Here is a 20,654-nt window from a genome sequence, read left to right on the forward strand (position 1 = left end):
GAACTTAGATTTGTAAATCTGTGAACATCAATAGGTGCTGCATTTGAATAGTAAGAAACATGAAATACCTGAACGTAGAATACATATACTTATGGGCAAAGAACAAAATTTGTAATAAAAAATCAAAATTAAGCTATCCAGGAGTGCTTAAAAGAGTTAATTTTGTGTACCTCATGCAAGAACATTTTAATGGTTCAATTTTACATGTAATCTCTGAAAATGACATTTTCCTGTTCCTGAAGCTTTACAGCAATTGAAATACAAGATATTGACAATTATTTCTTGGAAAACAGTAATTATGAGCTATTGTAATGTTTATATGTGATGTGCATCAATTGAATTTAACGATATTGTTGTCCTGGCAATGTTTTTAATAGATACTTAGCTAAAATAGGTGTAATAGGATTAACTTCTTTGCAACTCCATAATCTACTCCAGAAATGTTAAGGACTTCAAAGTAATTATTCTATAGTAATTTTTATTAAAATGGAAGCACTCTGCATACTGTTCTAGTCTCAATATTCTATTGTTTTACAGGTAAGGAGGGCCTTTATATGTTGCTCTGATCTGATTGTCTTATATGATAGCTATATATACTTTTCTCTGCAAGTTAGCTAAGAATCATATTTCAAAGCATCTACTAGCAAGAATTTGAGAATACCACCACATATATTGCATTATTGTTTCCCTGATTTTCTTTTAAGGAAATAATTCTGAGAAAAAATAGAATATGGTGAGAAATTGATATTTGGGTATTACTGTATGGCTATGTATTTTTCTTCTCTGCCAGAAGCCATGATACCATGCCTTAATATTCAGTCAAATTATGCAGTATTGATTTGTTAAATTTATTCTTGGTTGATATTGTAGTTACTTATTGCAGACTATGAGCTGAAAAATGATAATTAGAATAGTTACTCTGTCTCCCAGTTTCCTGTATCCTTTTATAACAGTAGATAGTTCCAGACAAAATGCATTGTTGGATTTTTTCTGTTTTTTAAAAAGCTATTTCCTTTTTTCTTCTACTTTAACATCTGCATAATTCATGCTAATATTAACTGAAAAGACTACATAAATGACAAGAATGCATACTTTAGATTCAAATGATCCAGCTGAGATTTAAGTCTTGTTTTTATTCAGAATAAAAACTAATTTTCATCTTAGAGCTTCAATGAGGGAGGACACTTAAAAGAATCATTAGTCCTCATTTTCTAAGATATAATTTACTGACTACTTGAAAAGAGGAAAAAAAAAGAAATAAAAATGTCCCTATAATGCTTCAGCATAATATTGCAGTATTATATATAGAACAAAAGCAGTACAATAAAGCAGCAGTTATTTTACAGTTGGTCTTTAGCCTGTAGTTACAGATTTATTTCATAAACTTCCTCCGGTTCTATTGTTGTTTTGGAATATGTATTTATCTTTTTTTAATCTTTCCCCCCACTCCCCACCCCCGCTCATCATTTACCATTGTTCGTAGAAAAGCCAAATTTCTGCTTTGATGAGAAAGACCCTGGAATCTGCAGAGGCTATTTTTCCAGGTATTTCTATAACAAAGAGACAAAGTTATGTGAAGTATTCAAGTATGGTGGGTGCCTAGGAAACCAGAACAACTTCAAGAATTTGGAAGAATGCCAGACTACCTGCCAAGGCAACTGTAAGTTGTTGTCCTCATTATTCCTAGTCTTATTGTTGTATAAACAACACTGTGTTTTGAAAAGTATCTCGCATGGAAAAAAAAAGCAAGCTAGGGTTTCCTGAGGTGGCAATAATTTTTATCTGAAATTAATGTTAATTATATATTTTTAAAATAAAAATACAAAAATGAAAAATATAAACTAAAAAACTTTGTACATACTATTAACTTTAATGAGTATTACAGTACTCCCACTTTTTTACTTTTTGCATGACAGTCTAAAATCTGTCAGCTGCTTGGCTTTATAATATCATAAAATGCTAATATGTATTTTTTTAACCCATACCTCTGAATATATTCTTTTCAAACCAAGTCTTGTAATGAAAAGAGGTGCCAATATAGGAAGAATTTGTTTTTACTGTTTCCTTGTTGTGCATTACTAGCTTCCCACCAAAGAATCCTGGGAAACCTGTCCCATACTTCTGAATTATTTGGCTGTGCAGCTTTGGCTACAAACAGCCATTCAGACTGGCTCTAGATCATTCATCCAGTCCCTTGTCCTACTGGTTGCTATGAATTGTTCTATATGAGAAGACAGTGACCTTCAGAACTCCTCTCCCCTTCACAAAGTACTTAATTTTACTCATAGGGCAAATATGTTTTCCCACCCAGAGCCTCCAGACCCTTTTGTCTTGCTTGTCTCTAGTGGGCTTTTTTCCAAGACTGTTTCTTAATTTGTTATTTTGGCGAGGGGAACTTGAGCTTATTAACATTTAGAATAGGAAAGACCCACTATGGTTCTTTTTAAAAGATTTTTTAAAAAGATATACATATAGTTCCATGTGCTTTCCCCCTATCTTTGCTGAATCATTTCTTCCTGGCCTCTGATTCCACTTTTACCTTCTGGACTAAAAGTTGTAGAATGCTTTTTTTTTCCTGACTTTAATCTGAAATAACACCTCCAGGTAAATTTGTATAAATACCCAAAAAGAGAGAATTAGTGGCCACTGCCATAGTTTAAGTAGGTCAAAGTTTTTACCTTAGTGATATTGAACCATTGATACTAATTTTTTTTGTGTGTTTTTTCGTTATTGTTCTCCTATTGTTTATGCTTCAGTAAATTTATTGCCAATTGTTCCAGCTGAAGAGCATCCTAACACTATGAACAGTAGTTCCCTAGTGGAAGACACCAACCAATTCCCTGGGATTTTTGGTAAGCATTTGCATTTGCTCTTCATAATTACCCTTTTTTAATGCAGACACTGCTTGGCTCCACTCATTTTCCTGTTTATTTGAAGATATGTATGTTGGTTGAAATACATAAGCACAGTGAAGTCAGTAATTTTAAAACTAGCTTCATAACTATTTTCTTGTTATAATACATATTTTGAAAAAAGCTTACAATTGCAGAGGCTAGAATAACTAGCAGAATATCTGCTACTAATACAAAAAGAACCTTACAAAACCATGTTTGATTTAAATCTTACATCAGTAAAATTAAAGAAGAAAAAGGAATCCATCCCTAAGCTGCCTCGACACACCAGTTTCCTATGCTTTTGGGACCTAAAGAAATATTGCCTTCTAGTAGTATTAATACTGATACGGAGCTAAGCAAATGGATACCAATCATAGCTTATTCTCAGAGCTTTCTTGTGTCTAGATAATATGTCACTGTTTCACCCTTTTTTTTTTTTTTCCTTTTAGTAAATTTGTTGCCAACTGCTGCAAATGAGAAGTCCAACTCTATGAACAATAGTTCCCCAAAGGAGGAGCGCAACCAGTTTCCCATTTTTTTCGGTAAGAATTCACTTTTGCAGATCTTAACTCTTCGTCTTTTATATGCACTCTGGATTGCTTTTCCATTTCCACTCATTTTGCAACATATCTAAAACTAGAGAATGGGCTTCTATGTCAGATGTTTTGATAGGCAGAGAAAGTCAAAGCAAAGAAATATTGCTACTTACAGATCTTCCATATATATTGAAGTGCAAGACCGACCACATCTTGTCCTTTTCTGAAAATGTGCGCTTCCTGAAGGTCTGATAAATACAAAAAGAGCAAAAGCTGTTATGCAGAGTTCTTCTAGTAAAAATTAATATTTTTGTGGGTATCTAATTGGCAACTGATTTAAAGCTCCTTTTTCCCATTAAAAAAGGACCATATTTGGATTTTGGAAAATGGCTCGGAACAAGATTTATAATACATTTTTATTTTCACTAAGGACATATTAAACTCAGTTCTTGGTTTGAATATAACAAAGTGACCATGAATTCATTTTGTGTCTGCTTCAAGGTATTTTTGCACTATGTATTATAATGCAAATGAAAATCTGGACCTTTACTGTAGAGGGCTGGGTTTTAACAGTTTCTGCAGCTGGATGCTGTCCACTATAGATTGCTGGTACTTGCTCACACTGTAAAGGGTAATTGAATTTGAGGGATGTTATTTTTATGATCCACAGTTATGCAAGAAGAAACAAGAAACAGTTGGAAAAAGCCTGAGCATTCTTACCAAGTATTTCTGCTGGTTTTCTGCATTTACACTTACTTGTACTTTTGAGGATTGAGTGATGGCTTAGAGATTCATGAAGGTTTCTGTGGTTTATATGATCTGTAAGTTAATGGGCATCTAGGATAACTAACATTCCTGTGCTCTTTGCTTAGAATGGTATGTCTAGTAAAGCTTAAATGTGTGTTGTATGTTATTTTTTTGCCTGCACTGTGATCCACATGTATTGTTGGGCTGAGGTAAGTTTCTGCGATAGTTGGGTTGTTTGTGTACCGCATACAAAGCATCAGTGCACTGTTATTAAAATGTCTGAATATAAAACAGTAAAGCTTTTGGCAACTTATTTTACTGAAAAATATTTGAATGATTTAAGGCCTGATATGAAGTCTAGGGACATCAGAGCATACATGTTCCCTGAAGGTTTTTACTCACAGTATGAATCCCCAAATCCCCAAAACAACTGATTTATACCAGCAAAGGGACGTGATTCACTGTTTTCTCAGAGGAAATAGAAGGGTTCTTGATTGTGTCAGCAATAGCTAATTCTCTGGTAAAGCACATTTTTGGAGGGAGAGGCGAGGATGAGAAAGAGAAGACTTGAAGATTGCTGGAAGAAAGGTTTGGGGAAAAAGGGTGGGTGGAGTCAGTGTAGCTGGTTGGGTTGGATATGAAACGTGACCTTGGAAGGGCCAGTGCATTTCAGGGCAAAGTCTGAAGACTCCGTAGGTTCTTCCCCACTGTATAACCTTTGTGTTACACTAACCTGCCCTGTGCAGTCACCTGCTGCTATTCTGTTTATCTGCCTGTACCTTTCAGGCTGCTGGGATGGGCTGAAATCCTATGCTTTTGTGCAATCCTACTGCAGGGGGAGGAAAGGGTAGGGCCAAAACTGACAGTTGATTTCTCTGCAGAGATGTGGGAAATGTAGCCTCCATTCCTGCTGTTACTAGAAGTAGAGGTGTAAAGTGAAGTTGCAAGGTAGAGCCATTTCTCACAAACATGCACTGTGACTCCCAATGGCCCTCAGTGAGAGACAAGAATCTGGCCTTGCACAATATGAGGTCAGGATGGACTGTTTGGGATGGAGTGGCTGTTCATCTTCTCAAGCACGGGCAAAGTAGCTGGTCTACCACTGTGACGTAACAGAAAGATCTATTTTGTTGTTGCAAAGCCTGAAACCCATTTGAGAAGCTCTTGCAGAGCCACTGGCGTGAGTTCCAGTTCCCAAGCTCCACTTGAGATGGGTTCCAAGGTCTAATTTCCTTCAAAAGTTTTTGATGGAGTTGGCATGTTTCTGAGAAACACATTTTATTTCATTGTATCGGCATTTTCCAGAGGAAAACTTTACACCTGGAAATGTTTGACTAAATCAGCTTAAAAGCTTTCATTTGTCCTTTGTAAATTCTTTTTTCCTGTGCCTGTTCATGAGCTGACTTATGTAGCATATTTTTGGCAAATAATATACATAGCAAATCCAATTTTATGAGCTTGCTATTGGATTTTAAAACCTATTTCAGTCAGAAATGTTGGATAAACTGAATAGTATGAACACAAGAGTAAAGCCAGAATCTTAATGCTTGTTGTTGTCAACGTCAATAACCAGTTGATTTCTGTAGAAGTTGCATCAAAGGCCATAGAATGGACCATGTAATGACATTTATTAATTTTTAGGTTCATACGATCCTCTTGAAGTTAACATGTAATGAGTTATGGAACATAATGAGTAATGCTGCTTGCACTGTGGAAAAAATATTGCTAAATTGTAATCTAAATTGAGGAAAAAAAAAAAGTTTAAACCAGTATTTCTATCTCAAGATCTCAAGTAACCTCTCAGTAAAGTTGATATCTGTAATTCATAGACCTGTAATGACTAGATTGGGGAAAACAATTCTGATAGTGGGACATGTATTGCTTTTTCTTTCTTTTTTTTTTTTTTTTTTTTTTTTTACTGTTTTCAGTGTGTACCCCTTCCCTTCTGTGCAGTTTTGTGGCTGTGGGATTTGCTGCTTTCTTTTTCTTTTTTCTTTCATAGAAAAAGTGGGAGATAAAACATTTTAACAACTCTTAGAAAAATGAGGTTGTAAACCCAAAACACTTTAGAGAGACACTCAAGAACAGGCATAATATCTAAACTTACTGTAGCATAATATACATAAGTGCAGTGTTAGCAGCTCAGACTGAACAGAAAGAACTTACTTGGATCTAATTCTCGCTGTGACTGGGTTAACATGCTGGCTCAGAGGTTATAGATTGTCCTGCCAATAGAGATGTTGGGCTGGACATGACACAGTACATGTTTTATGTTCACAGTTACTTAAAGTTAACAGGCCTTTTAGTGATCAGTATTGGAAAATTAATTCATAATTTGTATGATCCTCAGCAGACAGGAAATTATGATAAGTAATTTTGTTTTATTTTAATATACTGTTTTGTTGTATAAAAATGACTGCTATATGGCAAAATTAGAGGTTTTCTTCATGGGCTGGTTGTTTCTGTGAGTGTAAAGAATATGCAGATATTTTGAAGATAAACATGAATAGTGTTTGGTATTTGGGGCATTTATCTACCAATGCTATACACAAAGAAGAACAAAATTTTTAGCGAGAATACAAGAGGGATTCTGAAGAGCATTCGGACACAACTCTGCCACTTACATTATGCATACACAGGTAGTTCTTATTCACCAGTAACCATAGCCCTGGCTCCATGGCTCCCCTAAAGCTTACAGTGGTTGTGAGAACTCTTTCACAAGGGGACTGTGGAGTCTCTCTGGAAAATTCTACATACCAGATAAGTAATTTACATTAAAAAGTATATATTTAAGTTCTGTTATATAGTTAACAAACCTATGCTGTTTGGCTCTTTTATCACTGGCAAGCCTTTCTGCTTTTTAAGTTCAGAAATTAGCAGGTTAAAATAGGTAAGCGTGTTTTTTTAATGTTGCTGAACATATGTTTTGAAAGCTAATATAATCTCCAGAGTGAGCAATACTGTCACAGTTATAACAATAAATTAAGTAGTGCTCATTTTATAACCTGAAACTAACTTTATCTTAAAAGAACAACTCATGACTTAGTTTTTGTGTTTCAGGATTCTTTCTGAATAGTATGATGCTGCTAACACAGCTTCAGATATATTATTAATTTCATTTTGCTGTCTTAACTTTGCATAAAACACCATTCTATTTCTTTCACAGCTATTTTTCATACTTTTTCACCATGCTAGTTCAGCTGTTTTACTTGGCAGATAAACCTTTTTTCAGCAGGTGCAATATGTGTAAAACACGTAAAGTGTAGCATGTTCTTTCTGGATGTTTTTTTGCCCGTCTCTTGAATTTCCCAAGTTAATTCATAACTTCTTGATTTCAGCATCTCATGTGTTTCCCAGGTTTGTGACAACATGATGCCTTCAGCTTGGTTGTAACCCAAATTATTCCCTAAAATTTTATTTGTTTTTTATTTCTGAACCACTTCTACCTGGCTTTGTAACTTCAAGAAGGCCATCTGACTAGCTTCACATTTACATCTCAGCTGTTTCAATTCTGCAGCCTCTTGAAGGAAAATGGCACTTGTTTAGGTCCCTTATTAACTGGTGATGTAATGGCTCCCATTCACTTTCTTGCATCCTCTGCAGCAATTGTATCAGTTTTAATTTTGTGTATGAGTCACTCTAGGGTGTTAGATGATGGAGTTTCTTCAGGCTTGGGAATTCTGGCACGGATTTGCTTCTTGAACTTGTTCGAGTGCCCAAGTACTTCGGATACCTCAGGTTCATCTTCCAGTGTTTCAGTTCTCACACTCTCACTTGCAGCAACACCGAAGAAACAAACCATCAGCCTGCTCCTTGGAATGGTAAAAACCTAACAGCAGCACTAAAGCACCAGCATCTCAGTCCCTTTGTGCACTTCCTTTTCACATTCAAGCCGTTGTTATCCTGCGAGTTACAAGCTATTTCTTGATAATGGCTCAGTGCTTTCCAATGGAGTGACTTCTATTACTTAGGTCAAGCTTTCTGTATTCATGCAACAAACCCAATATTAAGGTATTGAATCTTACATTGAAAATGCTGGTTACTTTTACCTTCTACTTGATTTTAGAATGTATAACAGTATTTGGGAAAATTCACTTCATTTATGATCATAAATATTTACCATATTTTTAAGGCTGTCAAAGTTTAATTTTTTTTCACTTCACTTTCGCCAAATACTTTACTTGAAGCTTCTCTAATTGAATATGAACACTATCTCCTATTACAGAAATGGCAATTTTATCACTAAATACATAGGAAACAAATCTTGCTTTCAGGTAAGCCTTTGCTGGCGTTTGGAATTAAAAGAGCAAATAACATTTGCAGTGGTATTTTTGTAATCATAAAGAGAAAGATACTTATGTAAAGTATCCTGGGTTTTCAGGAAAGCAGAATTAAATTTGCCAGTAGATTTCATGTGAATTTCAAAGTTCTGTCAGCTTCAAATCGCCTATGTAATATCAACATAACAGAAAACTGGTAAATCGCAGTGTTGTCTCTAACCTTTTTTTTTCTCCTGGTATTTCTAGAGCCACCACCTATCCCTTCTTTGTGTATGACCCCTATGGACAGAGGACTTTGTAGAGCCAAAGAGTTAAGATTTTTCTACCACTACTCAACTGGAAGATGTCGCCCATTTAGTTATAGTGGTTGTGGTGGGAATGAAAATAATTTCACCTCCAGAAAGTCATGTTTGAGGATCTGCAAGAAAGGTATGAGAAGTGATACTACCACAGACTATCATAAGAGGTAAATATTACGCAAGCTGAAATATTCTTGCAACTTTTAGTAGTAAGTACTGGCCTGATAAAATGTAATAGCTGAAAGTCTTAGAAAAGTGAAAATGGAAATCAGAAGAGACAGAGCTAGCGAGAGAAAGATGGACAGTAAAATACAATGTACAAGAACAGAAATAAGACAACTTGGCATTGGTCAGGCATGTGAAGGCTTTAGGTAAGAAAATGTTCTTTTTTTCTTTTTTTAAGAATATTTCTTGAAAACAAGACTTGTCTCTTATTTCTCATAATCTTGGATGTGTTGGTCATACAGCATATAATCTTACTGTCCTTATTTTACCTTTAGGATTCAATAAAACAAAAGGTGAAAGAAGATTAATAAAAATCAAGAAGAAAAGAAAGAAACAGTCCATAAAGGCTCTGGGCAAGGAAATCATCCCTGAAGGAATACAACTTTGATTTTTATGGCAACGTGAAGTAAACCACTATTCACCTGTGAATGAAAACTTTAGTGTACACCATTAAAATATATTTACTGTACTGATTATTTTGATTATATGTTGTTAAGCTGCTTATATTTTTATTATGTATTTCTCATTCACGTTAATAAACATTACCTTTTACTTTGATAAAGGTTCTTAAATTCTAGTTTGATTGTATATAATTGTCATAACTGAAACAGGACAGAACAGATGGTGTGGGTGTATAACTCACAATGATTAAAAAGTAGCCAAGATTCAAATTTAATTTATTACACTATTATTCTTTTTTGAAATCTATTTTTGTACTAAAGAAAGCATAATGCTTGTCAAAGAGTAATCACTTGTCAAGCATGATTATTTCAATCAGATTAAAAGATAGGTCTATTGCTATAAAGAGGAAATAGGCACTAGATTTGTTTTAATAAGATTTATTTTAGGTTATGCAAGCTAAATTTAACTCCACCAAAGCGCATATAAGTACACTATTGTGAAATGTGAGATCAGAATTAACCCACCAAAACCCATGAAGAGAGTGTTAAAGTTGTGAATGTAATGTGACATATTTGCAAATATTTAAAAATGTATTTGCTGGGATCATAGATTTTTATCCTTGTTCCTGAACTAGGCTCATGGCTAGCAAGTTTTCCAGAGATACATATCAAAGTTTTACAGAAACCAAAACAAATTCCTTTCATAGAATTAAATGCAGTTGCTTTAGAGATAACACTATGCTTACTTTCCAGTTGACTTTGAGGATTATTTTGGCTGTGCTTTCATGGCTTTTTTTAAAGACTGACATGAAACAGTGGTAGTTCCTACCCTTCTTCAAGGCACCTCTCTGGTCTTGGGTAAATCTTTTATAATTACATTTTTTTAGAAGAAAGGAAAGAAAAAAAAAAGATGACATAGTTGGTTTCCTCTTAAGGTTTTTAGAAGCACCTTGCTGCCTATGAAACAAAAGATAGCAGGATATCTTTGAAACTTCCCTGTCTCCTTTGATGTTGTAAGTTGTTTATGTATGATGTTTTCTCTTTATGCTTAAAACTACTGAAGATAGTTAGTTTGTGAGAGGTAGTGTGGAAATAAGTAGCTGAAATAGATGTGAGGGGCTCAAACATTGCAGCAAGGAGCAAGAAACATCAATGAAGGAACTGGACTAAGCTGCCTCTTTGCCTGAGTGCTATTATTTACGTGTGTGTTTTCTGAAAACCTATGTTTTACATGCCTGATGAACTTTGGACTAAGTCCACAAAGAAGCTAAGCTTCACTGCTCAGGATGAAAGCATTTATGCATTCGAAATATCTGAGTGGGAGAGTAAGTAAAAGTCACAGATTTTTGTACAGAAATTCTATCCAAATCTCTTTTCTGGTGCCTAAATCCTTTCATGACTTTTTCAATCTAGATTTTATTAAGTCTGATTTGTAAAGTGCTCACAGAACTGAAATGTACACCAGAAAAGATTTATGTAGAGTCTGGTCAGATAAAGTGATGAGCACCACAGACTTACAATGCAGTATCTGTAAATCGGGCAAGTGCAGTTCTGACAGGAAACCTATAAACTCCATAGACTGCTGAAAACTAGTAATGTCTGTTCTTTACACATAATTAATTTGGTGCATTGGTTACCTGCCAGTTTCAGTGCCAGTTTGATATGTTTCCATTCTAGTCCATCATTTTTATTGACCTTACTCTCCAGGTATCATTTGTACTCCATGCACTAGGAGTTGAGGCTGTAGGTGCGGGTTGCGCTGCACAGATGCAGAGCAGTAGGTTAAATACAAGTGGAAGTTTGTCATTGCAGACAAGTGGAGAGCAGTGGTTTAAACTGCTCCCTGGCCTTTCCACTTGTGGCATAGCAACTGCCTTAGCACAGTATTGTCATGGCCTCCAGAAGTCAGCAGTTGCTTTCAGCACGCTAGGTGTGGGAGAGTTAGGACTTGCCGGTGGGCTGAACACTAATGCCAAATTTACCCTGCTTCTACACTGACTTGTGTCTGCCTGCCTAGGAATGCAGGCAAGTGCACAAACATCTGCACCTTTTCTGTAAATTTTATGAGGAAGGCAGAAAAAATACCTCATCTTCCATTCTTAGTCATGATTATTTCCCATGGGCTGCCAGAATTAAAACTTAGGTAATGTCTAGATTGTGTGTGTACCTGGGGGTGGACACAGCACGGAGGTGTGTGTAACTTGGCTTCTACGTAGCTCAGTGACTCAGTAGGGACATTCTGAATCCATGGTTTCAGATTAAAGGGAAAAGAAAGAATGTTAAGTGTTGGGTAAGTAACACATTTGCAACAGCTGCTTTCTGTCACTGATGTCTGACATATACGCAGTACTATCCTATACATCACGTTAAAATACTTTTGCAAAGAAACACGCTATTTCCTAGCATGATTCTTTAAGTATTTGACTGTGATTCACATTAAACGAAAACATCTTCTAGAGCTTTCTTGTAAAAGAGAATGAAACTCATTCTTTAGCAAGAGCAGGAATGCAACATTCAGATAACTCCAGTATTTATATGAAACTGTTATTTGTGGTAGTGTTCCTTTAAGGAGAGTTTTTCCTCAGCATCAAGGCCAAATAAAGGTGATGGGGCCAAAGCTGTTTCTGAGACAGCGTCCTCTGCCCAGCTGTGACTGTAGCTCTAGACCTGGTCATGGCTCGTTCTCAGTTGTGGTGGGACTCTGATGGGATCCTTGCAGGGGCTGGGAGGAAGGGGAGGGGGTTTGCCCATGGGGCTTATTTAAGCAGTCCCACCGAGAATCCTAACAAAGATTTTTAAACTCCCTAAGTTTTATTAGATCATAAACTAGAATGATGAACTTTCTAAAACAGAATATTCTGAATGAGACAATAGACATTAAAGATAGACAGGAAAGAATAGATACGTTTGTACACAGATTACCTTGTGATTCCCTGTGTCATTCCATGTCAGTATCCTTCAGGCTCCCTCTTGGTCCAGCGACTTGTCCCTGGCTGCCTGGATTCAACACCTGCAAAATCCACCCTGGAAGTCTAGGAAAAATTGTGCTTTCTGTCTCTACAGAAACCTGGCAGTGCAGCTAAGTCTCCTGCTTGCTGAGCTGTCCTGCAAACTAACAGGGTCTTCTCACTGAGAGTGCTCATTTGCTCCCCCGGACCGTGCAGGCTTCTCTTCTCCCAGAACTGCTGTAGCTAGGACAGGACTAACAGGTAATCCCCCATACTCTCCCAACCCCTACGTACATTACACTGAAGAAACTACTTGTGCATTCATTTTGTCATAACAGTGATTAAATAAGTGATCCATTGAGGGATCTCTTATGTCATTGCTGAGACAGAAAAAGATTAGTTATAGCATCTCAACAGTACCTCTATTTCAATTGACTAAGAAAACATTACAAAATGATTCATCTTTCAGAGTTATTACTTAGTGCAGTGAGAAGGAAGACTGGAATGTAGTAGACTAGACTGTATAAAAACTGATTTGATTATAATCAATAATATTATAATAAAATTATAATTTGATCTGAGAGTACATGCTCTTCCTGGTGGGTGTACTAGGTTTGGCCAATGTACCAGTGCTCCAGCTGCCTTCCTATCTGGTTTTTGTACAGCTCTGCAGTGCATTGAATTTGTTTTTCCCATAGAAAGTCCAAACTGCAGAGTGATCTGATCTGATTTGATCTTCATCACATCCACAAGAATTATTTTGTGTGCCCTTCTCCTTCATTCACTTTTTTTCATCCCTGTATCCCCAATATCTGTAGAACACCCAAATGCAAGAATAAGGAAAAAGATCTGTGTCTTTCTTAAAGGTAATTAAAGGCTGAATGTAGAAGGGGGGGATAACAGACACAATGCAGGGATAAGATAGTGACTGAGATGGCAGAATGAAGAGGTCAGAAAATCAAGCTATGCTAAAGGTGTTCCAGTGGCTGTATATTTCCCGTGTTAACTCCAGTCCATTCATCCAGTTGTTTCATTCCAGAATCTGGCCTGGCTGCTTCAGAGGAAATAGGCAGAGTGCCATGAAATTTCTCCCACTTTGTGTGATAGGAGCCAACAAGCCAAAAGAATTTTACAGAGGTGTTATGTGTTTTCACCTATCGTCCGATCTGCAATAACTTGGTATGTGCCTTTAGTTCATACATTGATGAAGCAAAATGTCTTTGAGAAATAATTTGAAGTCTTTTTATTCATCCTTTTTTCTTCATGTTTTTACTAGTATGACCTCCTTTTTTGCCTTTTTACTTTCTCTCCCCTGCTTATTGTTTCTTTCCAGTTCATTTGAGCTGCCTTTCTCCATGCATCTCTAATCCATCTACTATTTTAAAGCTGACAGATTTAATTACATTTTGAGATAGTCTTCATCTTTCTAGATTCTATCTTGCAAACATATTAAAGTGGACATAAGGATTATGTTTCATCACTGCTTGCTTTTGGCGGTGTCTTATCTTGAGGAAGAGCCAGGTTCAAGTGAAGTGGAACATGCATTTATGCTTGTTAAGTGTTTGCACATGAACTCTTAATATTTGAGTCACAGGCAATGTATGTGAGGAGTTTCCTTGGTTTTGCTTATCCCATCATCTCTTTAGAACCTGTAGCAAGGCCACGTTACATGTCACTTGTCAAGGTGGTTTTTTTTTCAGGTTACTCTTTTGCCACTGGCCGTGCGCGATTGAAGCATCCCCTCTCGAGGGGGATGTGACGTACGGACGGGATGCTCTCGGCATTCCCGAATTCTTGTGCCGGCGGATTGGGGTGAGGTGCAGGCGCAGGCGGGAGCGGGGCGCGAGGGGCGCAGGGCGACCAATGCCCGCCAGGTGGCAGCGCTGCGCCGCGCCGCGGACCCCGCGCCGTCCCGGACCCGCCGCGCGGGGGCGCTGCAGGGGGGGGAACGGGCCAGGCTGCCCCGGGACCGCGGCACCGCGCCTGCCGCAGCGCGGCGCCGCCGGCTGGAGCTTTGCAGGGAATCAGGCCGCTGCCGCAAACAGCGGTTAGCGCCTCCGCTGCCCCGGGCACGGCCGAGTGCGGGCACTGCGGTGCGGTACTGCCCGTCCGGAAGGGAAATCTGGGGGAAAACAGCCTGCCCCGACAGTCCCTTTGTCGCCAGGGGAGAGGCGTTTGTCACCGCGGCAAGGCTAGAGGGAGATTCTCATAGCTGATGGTGACTAGCCTCATTTTTTTGCAAAACCGTGTTTATCCTTGAACGTTTCTGATCAGATCAAAATTTGTGGTAAGTGGTGGGACTGACTTTTTTCTTCGCATGGTTTTAAGCCTCCTTTGGTTAAAGCACAGTAAGTTGTGCTCATTTAGATCCCTTCTACACTGCTGTAGAACACGCCCACACTGTTGATAACCGAGGCAGCCTGTATTGGTGTAATTTACGTGCCTTTCAGCCAGAAGGGTTGGTGAAGTAGTGTGGGAGCCTTCTGCATCTTTGAAGTGCAAATTACACCAGCTGAGATGTCTCAAATACCGGTGGAGTAGGAGTAAGAAAGTTGTAATGATAGCTAAATAAGTAGAATATAAGACCTCTGAATGAAAATAAAATAAAAAAAAAAACAACCAAACCCACACAACTCCACAAAATTTGACATGCCATATCAAACACCGCCTACATAATAAATCTCTCCAACTAATTCAGATGGCTGTTTTGAACATGTGTGCTTGGCTAGAATACATGAATTATTTTCCAGGTTACAATGTGTAATGTACCCTGTTGTAGCCTATAGCCTAGACATAGCTGGTCTAAAATAATGCAACTAGGCTCACTTCTGATGGAATTCCACTACCTGAGGTGGCACCGTTTATTTCAGATAACTTAATTTCCAGCACTGTTCAGAATCAAAGTTAATCCCTGGCTTGTATCTGTTTACATTGCCTAGAAGTTTAGAGTGCCAGTTCTTTGCTGATTATAAAATTCAAACATTCTCCTGTTGATGTAAGATCCTAGAAGCACCAGCACTCACATGTGCCAAATTAGTATTAAAGTCATATGCCTGCTCTTTTAGTAACCCTACAGTGTGATTTCACAATTCATCTTACCAGTGGCCATATGGATTTAAAGTATTCCTGCCCCTGTTTCCCCTCTTCAGATTTTTCCTGACCCTGGCTTGGATTTTTTGGTGGTTGTTGTGTTTTTGTTTTTTGTTTGTTTTGTTTGTTTTGTTTGGTTTGGTTTGGTTTGTTTTTTTGCTAATTTTTTAGTTTCTTGCTGTTTTCATATTTGAGGAACAGATTTTCAATGGCTAGATGAACTGCCTCATCCAGTTCACATGTTCCATCAATGTTTCTGCTAGTAAAAACAGTGAATGAGTGTCAGGTAGGGAGAAGCAAAGATAATACTTTATCTTGTCCCACTAGCAAATTAAATGATTATTGTTTTGATGAGCATTTATGGAAACGCAACCTTTGGGAGGTCCTTATGGCCTTCCATAAGGAGCACTGGCGTTGCAGGTCTTAATATTATTTGAGCTTAATTCTCCATGAACCCCCTGTTTATTCAGCATAGTATTGTCACGTGCATGCAGCAACTGCCTATTGATTTGGAGAGCACAGATTCTGTCTATAGCCCAGGCACCAACTGTACAAAGGACAAGTGCTAAATGCTCCCAAAGAAACACTTTTAGGTCCTGATACAAAATTATTTGAAGCTAGTAGAAGGACTACCACTGATTTTGTTTTATGTTCAGATATGGCAGTTTTCAAACTGGGCAGCTCATACTCATGCTTCCAAATCACTGGCATTTAAGAAAATGCGGCCGAGTGATCTTTGCGGCGATAGTAATATTCTTGCTGCCTCTTTTCTACCCTTGGTATTTCAAAGACTTATTTACTTAAATACAGTTGGGTGTGTGACCCCCACCTTGGTTATAAAATGAAGTGGCACTTTAAATTATGCACTTGCTTGAATTTGAAAATTTGATTCTGACTAATCTGGTTTTACGATTCAGGAATACAAGCATTTCTCTGTGGAGCTTTTTAGCACTTAAAGTACAGGACATAGTGCAGCCCCTGCAGTTTCTGGCAGAGGTAGGTCAGCTCAGTCATGCTAAGAAGGAATGCAGCTATTGTATATTATTACTTGTCTCTGAATAAAGGTCCAAACTGATTTATTTCTCTGGGTCTAGCTCGAGGAGGAGGAGGACGATTCTCACTGGCTCGATACGCGAAAGGACTAGTCCCGTGGTCTCCTTCCCAGCTGAGCGGGTGAGTGTTTCCCGACCCGTGGCAGGGCGCTAGCCCCCGCTCGGGGCGGGCCAGCTGCCGCCGGGCTGGGCAAGGTGCGGGCAGCCCGGCTGCCCCCGGCGGGAGCGGCGCTGTCAGGGCGCAGCGGGCACCGCCGGGCCCCGGGCAGCTGCCCGTCCTGCCGAGAGTACCAGCGCAGCCCGCTTTCCCCGGGACATGCCATTTGAGAAAGAAAAGTAACTTCACGCTGGCTGCGGGCGGGGTCAGGGTGATGTAACAGGAAGCTCTGATGTTTCGCTGCTGCCGCCGCTCCTCGCTTACAATCTGACACGCTCCCGGCGCTGCCCGCAGCCGCGCTCCTCCGCGCAGCGCAGCGGGGCACCGGCGCTTCTCCCCCTGCAGCCACCGGGCTCGGCAACTGGATTATACTCGGCGGGAGGATCAGGCTCTCGTAGGTCTCTTATTCGGCCGGGGTGGGAGGGAACGATACATCTCCTTTCTCCCTCGCGGGAAAGGGAAATCAAACTGATTTATCTGAAACCATTATCGTAAAAAACTCCCTGTGGTGAGTACTGATCAAAACGGTTTCATTGTTTTACTCAAGAACAATATTTTTGTGTCATCTGAATGCAGTTATAGTTATGTCTGTGTGCGTGCTTTTACATTAACCTCAGCATGTGATATGAAATCTGCAGGGAGAAAGGGGTATGAGGAAAAGCTTCGTTTATTTTTAGTGAGCGAAATGTTGAGCTGATTTTATAACTGGTGTTGCTATAATATATCCTTGAGGAAGTAATCAACGATAAATAGGTAGAAAGGGAGGTAAAAATACCCTAATCAGCACTTAAAGGATTCTGTCTAGAACCTCTAATATTAGCTAACCAAATTTCTGTCTTTGCATCTGGAGAGAATTAGAGGCTCATTGGTTTGAGAAGGGTTCTTAAGACTAATTCGGTGCAACTGGAGCTCATTCAAGAGAGGCTGAATGAGGTGATAAAGTGGTGTAGATTTTCTTATTGATTATTCCTTTAATCTTATGACGTTATTGCAACGGAAAGAGCTCATGCTTGACTTATTTCATAATTAGGTTTTACGCTGTAATTACATAACTAAAAAGTTAAAGCTTCTGTTTTGTTTGGACTTTGTTTGCTTCAGAAAAAGTTAGCTTGAGTTTGAAGCTTCTAAGTGTGCTGGGGTATCACTGAATTTTTTTGCCACAAAGATCGAACTGATTTATTGAAAGGTAATTGTCCACTATTTCATTTCCTGGAGAAATTATTGAACAGTGGCAAGTGTGTGATTCTGTGCCTTCCAGTATCAGCTGGGAGACTGTTAAGAGTCTTGCCACTTCAGCTTTCCAAAACTGACGCGATGTCCTCTGTTTTTACAAAAACGGTTGCATTACTGAGATTACTACATCTAGTCATTTGCTTGTGTGTGTGTAAGCAATGGATTTGTAGAATCGGGAAAAGAAATCTTGTTTCTGAAGGATAATTAAGAAATAGCATAGGCTATAAATCACACTTGGATTTGATCTACAATGACTCCTTTAGTCATCCATGCATTTTATAGGGGCTGAGATTGAATTAATAATAATAAATAGTTGAAGTTTTTTGCTCTCTACCTTAATAAACTTTGGCCAGATACTTTGGGGCCAGATTTTTCTGTGCTTACAGTTGTGCCAATGCAGAGTCTTTCTAGTCATATTGTGCATACTGGGGACCTTTTCATTCATTTGCAGTAATAATGCATATAACTGTTTAAACCTGTTCAGATCAATGATGTGTTAAAAGCCTGACGTGCTCTGAATCCAAGGTCCTTTGAGTGGGTTGAAAGGAGACACACTAGGTCTGGATAAATATGAATAAGACCGGATTTGAATCTGTGTGTTTTCTTTCAAAGTACACAAGCTGCAATACTGTCTGAAAGTCTCAATTAAAAATAATAATCTGTATTTTCACAGTGTTTACTTTTGTAGTCTGCTTAAACTCCCATTGACTTCATTGCATGTAGGAGCAATCCCAAAGTCTTTGTCTGACTTTGAAAATCTTCAGCACAAAAGGCATATGGTGTTATTAAATCAAACAAGATGACACTTCAGATAAAAGTGTTCATGTTGTTTTAATGATCAATATGGTAGGAAAAACCGTCTTCAGAAGTATTTCAGCTAAATGATTCAGATTCTTATTTTATGTTCTTTATGTAACTAGTTTAGGTTGTGGTGGGACTGCCCACATAGGATGTGTCAGGCTTGTATGTGTTTGCAGCTTTGATGCAGGAGTCTGTTATTTGCACATTAAGTAAAGGCAGTAGCAAGATAGTGATGTAGAACAGTGTGACCGCACTTTCCAGTGGACAAAACCAAGTACCTGAACATATAACATGCCTTACAAGTTTAAGAATTGCATGATGTATCTCCTGTCAACTTCAAATGTTACTGTACTCTGAATTCCTGGTCAGCTGGAGCCTTGCCCTGCATTAAGAAATGTAGTATTTGTCCCTTTGAATAGGCTTTTTTCTGATACAACACAACTGTTGAAATCTTGGCTTGCTGAGAGCCAGTGGGAATTTTTCCACTGACTGTCAAAGGGCAAGATATTCCTAAATGTGGGTATTTTTCTGTTGCAGGAATTATGCATGCATCACCCATTCAGTCACTTGCGTTCTGCAGTCTGTTGACAGCTGTTTTTTGATAACGTTTATAATTTTTGAATGCTCAGGTTGAAAAACAGAAATCTGTACGTCTCATTCTGGGTGACTAATGTCTTACCTGGCTAAATAAAAGGGCCTATTCCAGAAATGCAGTGTTGTTCTGGGGGCTGTCTGTGTACTGCAATCCAGATTTAGACTAGGATACAATTGAGAACATAACAGAGGGAAGAAAGCACAGTCATACATTTGCTTTGTCACCAATATAATTACTAACTTAGTTCTATATTCTATGCATTCAAGTTAATCAGCTGCTTCCAACAGCATTCCTAGCATGTGCAAGAGCTGGGTAGCATTGGGCCCACAAGAGAACTGAAATGATACAAAGATTCAAACCAGTTCACAGTCATTTGGAAGAAACTGCTTCTATCAATATGTTTTTAATAGTAACATGCACACAGTGATATTTTAAAGGTATATATCTAGTCACTTCTGTAGTAAATACTGAACATAACAAAAGCTATTTACGAAAGCAATTGAAGGAATTTCTCCAGTGAGAAGTTCAAGTCTACAGTTAGGAAAACAAAACAGAACTTTTCATTAAGAAGTTGTTCCCATCTGTTCCCAGTGTGTTTATAGTGTTGATCTGCTAGCAGAATTCCTTCTGTGCTTCTGATGAGCTGTCATTCCTATAGAGTGTACACACACTGTAGGCATTACCTCAGTGTTAACGGTCACCTCTGTTCTAAAAGCATGTGTAGCTATGTCACTGGGTTTCATGTGTAGTAGTTTCTTCAGTTAAGCTTTACACTTATTGAAAACAGTCTCTTGGTTGCTCACATAACTGTTCTGTTACTGGGATATATTTTAAGTCTTTGGTGTAGCAAATTATCAGAGCTCTGGAATTAGCTATATCCCTGATAATACTGTGTCAAGGAAGGAATGAATACTTCTATTACCAAAACAGATGTGAGTTGACAAAACAAATAGCTTTGAAGCAGTAAAATAAAACTCTAAATGAGTTTCTATATGTGTTTATGTGTATTAGACATATAAAAATGTCTAATACATTATTTCTATGTACATATGTACTATATACGTGGGTCTATATCTGCTGAATTGTATTATTTCTGATGTATCAACTAAAAAGAGCACATTTTTAAAAAGCCTTTCAAAGTAAATTATAGTCCTGAACCTCATCCTTTGTTTAGAAAATCATGAGTCATGAGTGTTAGTATTTTAAATTGAATACATTTGAATGCTGTTTCCTTCTAATATTTAAAAGAAATAGGAGAAAGCTTTACATGGTTGTTCACAACCCATTTTTTTTCTTTTTTGTACTCACCCTGTTCTGATGTTTTCACTGTAATGTGCTTGCACGAAGAGCAGCAGATTAGCCTATTACTTACCTGTTATCTTTATGAAGAATCCCA

General features: G+C 38.2%; 2 protein-coding genes across 9 annotated transcripts in view; both read left to right on the forward strand.

Annotated features, from left to right (window-relative positions):
• TFPI (tissue factor pathway inhibitor) overlaps nt 1-9,553 on the forward strand; it is a 36,002-nt gene extending 26,449 nt beyond the window's left edge. For 2 of the 4 annotated variants that reach the window (XM_040604081.1, XM_040604082.1), the window contains 5 exons: nt 1,484-1,660; nt 2,757-2,852; nt 3,344-3,436; nt 8,704-8,886; nt 9,257-9,553. In XM_040604081.1, coding sequence (XP_040460015.1) covers nt 1,484-1,660; nt 2,757-2,852; nt 3,344-3,436; nt 8,704-8,886; nt 9,257-9,369 — 662 coding nt within the window. In that variant the 3' untranslated portion in view covers nt 9,370-9,553. Of the gene's footprint in view, nt 1-1,483; nt 1,661-2,756; nt 2,853-3,343; nt 3,437-4,100; nt 4,491-8,703; nt 8,887-9,256 lie in introns of those variants that run through there. The other 2 variants (XM_040604083.1, XM_040604084.1) reach the window with 2 other exon arrangements.
• Nucleotides 9,554-16,573: 7,020 nt separating this feature from the next.
• The window catches only part of CALCRL (calcitonin receptor like receptor), a 68,284-nt gene continuing 64,203 nt past the window's right edge, over nt 16,574-20,654 (forward strand). For 2 of the 5 annotated variants that reach the window (XM_040603703.1, XM_040603701.1), the window contains exon 1: nt 17,028-17,137. The gene's annotated coding sequence lies outside the window, so the exon portion shown is untranslated. Of the gene's footprint in view, nt 16,594-16,854; nt 17,138-20,654 lie in introns of those variants that run through there. The other 3 variants (XM_040603706.1, XM_040603704.1, XM_040603702.1) reach the window with 3 other exon arrangements.

This window comes from Falco naumanni, chromosome 8, assembly GCF_017639655.2.
Source record: "Falco naumanni isolate bFalNau1 chromosome 8, bFalNau1.pat, whole genome shotgun sequence".
Taxonomy (NCBI): domain Eukaryota; kingdom Metazoa; phylum Chordata; class Aves; order Falconiformes; family Falconidae; genus Falco; species Falco naumanni.